At 34.6% G+C, this 9,839-nt stretch overlaps 1 protein-coding gene across 15 annotated transcripts in view; it reads left to right on the top strand.

Moving 5' to 3' along the window:
• LOC113516231 (kinesin-like protein unc-104) overlaps positions 1-9,776 on the top strand; it is a 133,472-nt gene extending 123,696 nt beyond the window's left edge. For 11 of the 15 annotated variants that reach the window (XM_052895145.1, XM_052895142.1, XM_052895139.1 and 8 more), the window contains 7 exons: positions 159-287; positions 656-770; positions 1,478-1,607; positions 2,380-2,575; positions 3,362-3,498; positions 4,304-4,405; positions 5,870-9,776. In XM_052895145.1, coding sequence (XP_052751105.1) covers positions 159-287; positions 656-770; positions 1,478-1,607; positions 2,380-2,575; positions 3,362-3,498; positions 4,304-4,405; positions 5,870-6,050 — 990 coding nt within the window. In that variant the 3' untranslated portion in view covers positions 6,051-9,776. The remainder of the gene's footprint in view (positions 1-158; positions 288-655; positions 771-1,477; positions 1,608-2,379; positions 2,576-3,361; positions 3,499-4,303; positions 4,406-5,869) is intronic. The other 4 variants (XM_052895148.1, XM_052895149.1, XM_052895152.1 and 1 more) reach the window with 1 other exon arrangement.
• Positions 9,777-9,839: the final 63 nt, after the last annotated feature.

The raw sequence follows: 9,839 nt of genomic DNA on the forward strand, positions 1-9,839 counted from the left end.
TCCATGTACTGCATTTCGTTCCTATTCAACGAATTTTTGCGTGAAAGAGCAACAAATCTCCATCCATTCTTCAAACATTCGCATTTGTAATATAAATAGAACAATTTTATTATAATAAATATAATAATGTTAAACGAGTGTGTGTATGTATGCCACAGTGGGAACTGGAGAAGATGACCCGCCTGGAACAGGTGGGCCGCACGCGACACTTCCTCGCGCTGCGCGAACGGCTGCGGCACGGACACGAGAACACCGTTACACCCAACGACTTCACCAAGACGGAGAAGGTGAACTACATTCACACGCATAATATGCATTATTACGCTGCGTATGAATGCGTCCAATCATATAACTTACAAGTATTAATTTTTATTATAAAGTACATGAAACGAACTGACTACATAGACATTTTTGTCCAAATTTGATTTTTTCTTCCCTTAAAAACTTTAATCGGATTACTATAACCATTAAAAAACCGTATTTTTTTTTACAAATTATTCTGAGTCTATGTACATACGGAGTTTAGTAACCGTATACTGAATTGGGAATAATATTTTTAATAGCATTCACTAACTATCAAAGAACATACAGTGTTATTTATAAGTTTTATAAATTGAAAAGTTATTTATAACTGTATGTTTTATTTGACGTACAGGAAGTATGCAATATGGCTGCGAAAGCGGCAGCGGAGGGGGCGCGCGAAGAGGCCGAGCGTGAGCTTGCACCAGGCGAGAAGGAGCTAGCAATCAAATACATCAAACTTATGCAAGGTACGTCCCGAGGTACTTGATACATTGAAAGATGTTTTGAACCTGACGGTCTACCATGAAATATTTTCTGAAATTTTAAGTCCGAACGAAACACAAATTTGCTGTTAAAATTACATAATACATACGGTTTAAAAATGTTAAAATGTCGTTGGTTTGTACTATTATGGTAAAGTTTATGACGTACGAAATGTTAAGTACCATTTACAGGGCTGATATCGGTATGAACAAAAACATGAAATTGAGCTCGAAAAGTCGTTTATATTATGGTCCTAGTAAATGTACACTATACATAAAAAAAGAGAAACTAAAACGAATTCAAATTGAATAATTTCTTTCTATTACTAATGTTGTTTCGTCTGTTAGAACAAACTGAATTTATAATTTATAGACTTTCGAGTTATACAGAAAAATCTCATGTATTTGACAGCTACATAATTAATCAATAAATAAAATTAAAATACAAATAATAACAGATTAAAGTGACACTGATATTCCATCTAGTTAGACTTTAAGTCTAACGATAAATAATGTGACGACCCATCTAATGAAAACTGAAGTTTTTAAACAATATTAGGGAGTTCACAGAATATATTTTAATCTAGTTCTTCTAACTGTATTCATTGTGTTATAATTTATTCATATTTCTAGATGTGTTCTTTAATGATTCGATAGTGTAATACATATCTAATTGTAAGTGCATTTCATAGGTCGGATAGGGTCATCTGGTAAAGAGGTGGAGACAGCAGTATCGCCGGCGACGCCCGTGGACGAAGGTGTATCAGCAGACATCTCCACACCTAGCCTTCTTTCTTCCATACACAGCGCCAGCAGCTTCGAGTGAGTAAATTTCTACATACCTATAATGTTGTTATAATATTCGAATTGTGAATATTCGACAATTAATATAAATAATATATAGGTACTAGTAAATGTATTACACAACGCCATCTAGTTTCGAATTAAGCAGAATTTTTAAAATTATAAATTATATTAAATTACAATTGTATTAAAGCTTCATGTTCGTAGTTTCTCTGTTAGATATTATAGGAGAATAGAACGAAGAGTCAAAATATATTTTCTATTTTAAAATAACGATCCCTAGCAACTCGTGTAGTGCCTAATTCAAATGGTAAAGCTGCCAGTTACAATTATTTATATTCAACACTCCCCATAAACTTGAATATAAGTTATAGGTGATTGCCACATTGGGCCAATTTACAGTCGTATATTTATCACAACGGAACGTCAATAAGTCATTCATTACGTCGCCGTAACGCGGCGGAATACTCGCACCCGACGTCAGTTCCGTCGTCGTATCGATCTTCAGTCGACGAAAGATCGGTAACGCCGTGTTGTACATTTTCTTATGGGACGCGCCACACTTGGCGAATGGTCCGCGTTGTGTATTCACGTATTCATATTCATTTGTATATATTTATGTGACCGAAGATACGCTGAATGGCTCTAGTCTTCAAATATAGGTAAATTGTAACGCACCTATTATCGTAAGCAATTTTTCGATTCCGTCAACTCGAGTATTGTACATGTAAGCAGTACGAGTGAGTTTTCGACGTAGATACCGTGGTCTCTATGTGATGTTGACGTGCAGGCTGTGCTCGCCGGAGCGCGCGCTGCTGGAGAAGTCGATGGCGGCGTGGGGCGGCGGCGGCGGCGGCGGCGGCGGCGGCGCCGGCGCGCTGTACGTGCCCGAGTGCGAGGAGGTGCGCGTGTCGGCCGCCGTGGCGCGCCGCGGCTACCTCAACGTGCTGCAGCACGGCACGCACGGCTGGAAGAAGCGCTGGCTGGTCAGTAATATATTCATCTAGCCTCTACTATGCTGTGCTCTGGGACGACACATCTGTTTTGATATGACAGCAACAAGTATTAATAGGTTGAAGGAATATTTTGATCCTTCTCGATTTGATAGGAATCGATCGATGCCCTCAGATGTTCGTTGTCTGTTTCCTCATAATTAGGCATGGGTAATATCAATACCACTCCAATGTCTACATATTGAATATTCCTCTGGATATTAACGGCGGAAAAAGGGTCATCATCCGTTTCGACATAGTCCATATTAATCGGATATCTATGTTTATTTCAACCAGGGATGCCTCATTTCGATATTGTCTTATTATTATTAAGTGATTCGTTATTGGACCAATATATAACAATACCAATATATATTGTAACCACAATATATAGATATTTCTGTATATTACTCACCCCTACTCATAACACACAATATTCTAGTTTAAGGTTCAGGCAATTGGTGATTGTGTAGCACTCACTATTATTATCTAGCAATTTGTAAATGTAGATGGCTATAAAGGCAGAGTAAGACGTAAAAAGACATGAGTTTAACATAAAAAATATGATACGGTCAGAATGGAAGTAAAAGTGGAAATGACTGCGAATGGAGAAGAAAGAAAATCTACTACCTACCTATCAAATAACGAATTAGGATAAAGGTAGAAATGTTCGTGTATCTAGAGGAAATACGTGACGGGATTTATCAAATAACTATCCAATTTTCATTTAGCTCCATTGTTCATTCAAATCCGTTCTAAACGTCGCCTCATGACCCGCAGGTGGTCCGACGGCCGTACGTGTTCATCTACCGCGACGAGCGCGACCCCATCGAGCGCGCGGTCATCAACCTCGCCAACGCGCACGTCGAGTACTCCGAGGATCAGGAGCAGATGGTCCGCATGCCCAACACCTTCAGGTGAGACTCTTTTGACTTCATCCACATCTATCATCCGATCCAAAGTGGATGGACGGGAAAAACGGAAGATGGCACATGGTGAAAGGTATAGGAAAAGGCCTATAGTGGTTAAATACAGGCTGAAATGACGGTAATGAATAATCATTCTTCATTAGTACCCGACCAGCATATACCGAGAGTACAAGCGGGTTTACCACTCTATTTTTATTCCACTAAAAATAGGTAAAATAGCAATCTGTTATGAACCTGCCAGGTGGCTGTTTTCTGCATAAAAAGCTCTAATTATAATGATGTATGTACTAGGAAATGTATACACATGTACATTTTACTAAAGTTATTTTTTTATTCGATGTAGTAAAATAGCAGATCGAAATGTCATTTTAAAAATCAATGTTGCCACATTTATTCTTATTGTCATTTATGATGTTTACGTCAATCGTGATAGAATTTAAAGGACTTGTTCAAAAAATTTTTTAATTGTCTAATCGGTATATTTAATTCCATTAATTCAATTTTTAGATAATTTTTTAGGAGTTTCAAAAACATAATTGAAAAAAAAAATCTTATTTCTAATACTAGTTATTTAATTCATTAGTCTTTTAGCTAATAACTTTATAAAACCTACTGTACTTATTTAAAAGCTAGAATCATTTGATGGAACTGGATTTTATGTTTTTTTTTTTTTTATTGTACTTCGAACACTTGCAACACTGTAAATGTTCTTTTACCACATCAGTCACTGTGTTTCCACTGAACTTACAAGTTTGTGGCCTTTAATTAATAACATTGCTGAATGTGATTGCAGTGTGGTGAGCAAGGAGCGCGGTTACTTACTGCAGACCCTCGGCGACAAGGAGGTCCACGACTGGTTGTACGCCATCAACCCACTACTTGCCGGACAGATTAGGTGAGAGCATTCTCTGTCTGTCATTTTTTCAATACGAGAGAATTAGCAACTGTCAATTGAAAAAAATTCCCACGTAAATTTTAGCTAATATAATGTATAATATGAAAGAGTATTGCTACTAGCAGTATGGGTGTTGCCTGTTTGATCGAAAACAATGTTAGGGGAAATAATTTTTATTGTTATAAATTTGTTAACTATTTCATATTTTGTTTTTAAAGATTCAGTTATCTTCTTAATACCAAGTTCTAATATTTTAGTAGTTTAAAAAGTGTTTTTTTTTTTTTGTCAATTAATGTTTTAGTTCGCTGCTGACCATCCTATTAATATCATAAATGCGAAAGTTTGTAAAAATGGATGGATATTTATTATGTTGTTATTCTTGCATGCAAAAAGTACTGAACGGATTTGAATAAAATTTGGTATATGGGTAGGTTATATAGATAGATAGATAATTTATTTGCATCACTTACAGCACACAAACAGCAAAAGATACAAAAGCAAAGTGAAAAAAGATAAAAAAAGATACATGTACAAAAGATAAAAAAAAAAAATCAAAAACAAAATCAGAATGCATAAAATTAGTAAATTTTTTTTTCTTCATGCGTGTGCCACAGTAATACAAAATGGCCACAACTCAGCTTTTTGCTTTGCCCTAAAAAGAGCAAAACACTGATATTCTGTTGTGGCCAAAAGTGAGCCGCGAAATACCACCAAAAAAAATAATAAAAAAGAAAGAAATATAGATCAAATACATATATATCCTAACTTAACACATACAATATGTACTGATTCACGCGGCCGATGTCGCGGAATACAGCTAGTATGGAAATAAAAGTATTTCATTTTTATATCTGTTAGAATTTACACACTTAATCCGAATGTTGACAATTTATAGTGCAATTGCTATATAAAGGTAGTTTAATTAAATAGGTAATCATATTTTATCTATTCCTTTCCTATTCTATTCCTCCTCATTAATAGTAAATGATTAAGTATATTGTCGTTAACACTACCCATAAGTCATGTGAGGAACAACGAACTCTTCGAACTAATATTTTTAATATAAACACATTTGAAATTGGAACATGTTATAGGAAAATATCTAATATGCTTTTTGCTTGTCTCACATTTGTTAAGATACATGATGTATTGCAGTATCATCGACAATTTGGGATTCACTGTTGACTACTTTATCCACTATAGCATAAAATAGGCCATCCCTTCCTTTCCCGTAAGAAAAGAGACGACTAAGGGAATTTAATGGTCGAGAGATAGGCAGCAGTGTCTTTCTTCAAACATCTCCAAGGCCTATCTGCAGTTACCAACTGCTGCCAAGCGTGGCAAGTACTGGCAAAATCCCCCAATAGAGGGAGGCCTATGTTCAGCAGTGAAAAGTTAACGGCTGATATAATATGGTATTAATAAGTGGATTCCCACGAGCCAAGTCAATATACACGCGTAAAGTTGTCGGCACACAGGTCACGGTCGGCGCGGCGCGGCGACAAGCAGCAGCCGGCGGCCGCGCAGTTGCAGGCAGCATGAGACAACCTCACAATGGAGTCTATCCTTGTTTTTTAAGTGCGTCACCGACGGCCACATACACCATAAGGCGATAGCCGCCGCGCGTCCCCCGCACAGCCATTGAAACGCCTGTAATATTCACTTATTCGCTTTAGGTCACACAGTTTAAGGTACAAAACAAAATTCTATTATATAAAACATATTTGTGTCACTTATTTTCTTATAAATGTGTATATTTGAATTATTAACATTATTGTTTTCAAACATGGATTCCGTATTTAAAGATATAATAATACAATTTTAACAAAGTAATGTAATTATGAAATTATTATTTTATATTTTCAAGGAAGTTATTAATTGAGTAATGAAATTCATTCAACATTCAATTAGTGATTTCTTGATGGCTAAAAATATTGGGCTGTATTGTTAAAAATTTATAATACCTAATTCACAATTAGTACGTGTCAAATCTCATATTAAAACTCAATACAATTGCCAACAATTATTAGTATGAAAATCACTAGTTGAACCATTTTGATAACTGCCTTGAAAATTTTAGTCCTTTATGTTTGGAGTCCGATCCTTGTGGGGCCTAAAGTGAATATTGAATATAGAGACATAAAGTTGGGAACTGTCTGTGCCTGGTTTGGTAGAGTGTTATAATAATACGTCTTTCTATAGTCCTAACTTTGCGTGCTCAATGCAGCGCGAAACACTGTTTCAACTATTTTATATTAATCATTTTTCTTTTATCTTTAGAAGATATTCTATTTCTCACAATTTGGGACCACAAAGTGACAGGAATTATTAAAAAAAAAAATATCAACAAACAATTAAATTAATTTGGCTTATCTTTAATTTATTAGCAGTATTAAAAGTGCATTCAATGCAAAATACGATTTATACGTAAACAACAATGTAAATTTATATATTTACATATATATTGTTATACTGTTATTACATGACGGTTTAATATATTTGGTGGTCCACTGTTGGGACCAAACCGGTGCACCGAATTAACGGGATTGGGGGTAATATTTACAGTGGAGTTATACTATGAATTAGTGTGTAGGTCGTTTCCATTTCTGATGCGGAGGATGCACGTCGTGTTTAAGGTATTATTTATTACATATTATATTTTAACACTATGGTCTTTGGACCACGATTTTCTTATCTAGATAGAAAACGTAATCAATGAATCTATTTAGATCTATTTTGGATTGCTATATCTATTCATATTTTGTCTTTTACCGTTGATGGGAATGACGTTATTCGAATGATTGTAACCGGAACCAATAATGAATTTGTTTTAGAGTTGTTGATGTTGTCAAAGTGGCAGTACGCGCCGCCTTGACGGTCTTCCCAAATGTTAATTGTCATCAGAGCTGCATAATTGTTAATATTTTTGTCAAATTTCAAGCATCGTGGTGCAATGACTAGAAGCGTGTTTAGTGTTTAGTGCTCTAACGGCATAATGTCCTAATTGTACAATACTTTTGTGCAATAATGTCTTATATGTGTTATACGCACAAAGTGTAAAATGCAATGCCCGCACGAGGCAATATCTGATAGACTCCATTTGTAAGACATGAAGATGATGTGAAATGACAAATTACTGAAAATACCTATATAGATTTTCCTCTAATGTTGAATACAATATTAATGTAATTTACCTTGTATATACGTATGACCGATTGGTAGATTAAATATATTTTGTGGCTCAAAGGCCAGAAGATGGCGGTAGTCCGTACTCGTATGACGTCATACGTAACTGATTCATTTGACATTTTAGTATTGATTGTAAATACATAATGATAATTAATGACAATGTAGTTAAATATAGACTACGCATATTACAAAAAAAAAAAAATTATAACAATATTTTGTATGCTACCGGTTTGTAGTGCAGAACAATTTATTCAAATAAATTACATTTAATTTATGATTGATTTCCCAAAATGCTAAATAATAAAGTATTTATTACTTGTTTCATTGGATTGTATAAAGTAGGTTAATGTGGATGTTAATGACGTAGTAGGTATTTATTTCTCGTTTCGTGTTTCTTTGTATGTCGGCTCTTAAGAGTCGCCATGCTCACTGGCAACCATTCCGTTCAGGCTCTAGTCATGTACACTCAACGTAGGTACATTGTATGTGATAGAAGTAGACCCGGTAGTTACATCGACGCCGTGCCGCGAACGGTCACCCAGTAGGAACTAGTACATGTCTCTCTATTTTATGTTGTATCCTAATCGACAGTGCTCACGACGTCACAACGCTGTTTATTTATTTCATAGATATTAATATTTATACAGAGATTACATTTTGCTGTAGTTAGGTAATATATGTGAGGGTAGTTTTATATGGATGATATTCGTTTCCCTATCTCAACGATCTGTTGTAAGTCCAAGCAATTCTTAAATCTCGTTACTGCTTTTATAAATGTTGAAATAAATAAAGATAATTGTCACTATACTATCGCTTTTAGGTGACTATTTTCTATTCATAATAAATCGAGCGTATACATAGATATATTTATATCAACATCGTAAGCTTAAGTGATTTTCAAATTTGTAAATAACTTGATTTCGTACTTAATTGTTTACAGCAGTAATAAAAAAAAGATGTAATGCTTATTTTCTGTTACGAGTCCGACACTGGCTTACACACTCGATCGTAGACGTAATGTACTCTCGGCTAAACACTAGAAAATATCCTGATAATAATTTAGCATAGAATAAACTATATAGATGTAAGATCAAAAAGTATTATCCAAAATTAGACATGCTGTGTGTTATAATGTTTCAATTGAAATACCTACAATATTATTGATTATTGTCGTCGGGGTCACGGTGCAACTGCAGTTTGCATTTCGCAAACTGTGCTTATATTAATTTTCAACAATTCAAACTGTATTTTTGCGATGTTTTGCTCGTAGAATATACGAAAGTGCAATATGAATGTGTAATAAAGTAATGTTCAAATTTGAAATTATTTTAATGCAGTTTGCTTGTTTATCTTATACCCTCTAAATTGTTATTATCTGTGAACAAATAAATAAATCACATGTTATTAAATAATGATATATTTTGTTTCTAGTCATTTTTATAACATTCCAAAGTTATAAATTTCTTTTTGTCGGAATAATTAGGATAAAATATTTTGCATAGCAAAATGATGTTTAAGTAGTTAAATAGTGGAGCAGAAATCACGGGTGTGGTCGTGCGGTGGTTGTAACAAGATGACTTCTTGTAACATTTCGTTTGGAAATTGATTTGCATAGTTTGTTTAGTTGTTATATTTTTGTAATTACTAAAAGAACATTTTAACTAGAGATATTGGCCGGCCGAGGCTGTAATTATATATATTTTTATAGAATACTGTTTAAGCTATGCTGGTATTTTTATATGACTAGCTGTTATTTTCTGACGTTATGTTCTCTATTATTTATAATTTATTTTTAATGGATCGTTGTTTGGAGAAGTTTTGCCGATGGTACCGGAGCTTGTATCTATTTCGTTTAGTGCTTTTATTATTGTATACTGAACGGTACGTGTGGGGGAGGCGCGCCGGGCGGCTCGCTGACATGTTCGCCAACATGCTCGACAGCGGGGCGGCACCAGCGACTCGCCCGGTCCTTGTGATGTCGATAGTGATTGTTGATTGTTGGGCGAGAATGATTTATAAGAAAATTATATATTCTATATATAATTTATCGAATTTCATTCAATTTATGAAAATAAGAACATTGTAATGATTGGTAATATTACTCATTGCTCTAAATGTACTATCAAAATATATTATACACAGTGTTAAAGGTCATAAATAAAATGCTTTGAAAATTTCCAAATCATTGTTTCATTGCTTCTATTGATTTTTAAGACCATTAAGGTGATAAACAAATAAATAATAA

The sequence above is a fragment of the Galleria mellonella genome, unplaced genomic scaffold (assembly GCF_026898425.1).
Source record: "Galleria mellonella isolate WM207_F2 unplaced genomic scaffold, CSIRO_AGI_GalMel_v1 utg266, whole genome shotgun sequence".
Taxonomy (NCBI): Eukaryota; Metazoa; Arthropoda; class Insecta; order Lepidoptera; family Pyralidae; genus Galleria; species Galleria mellonella.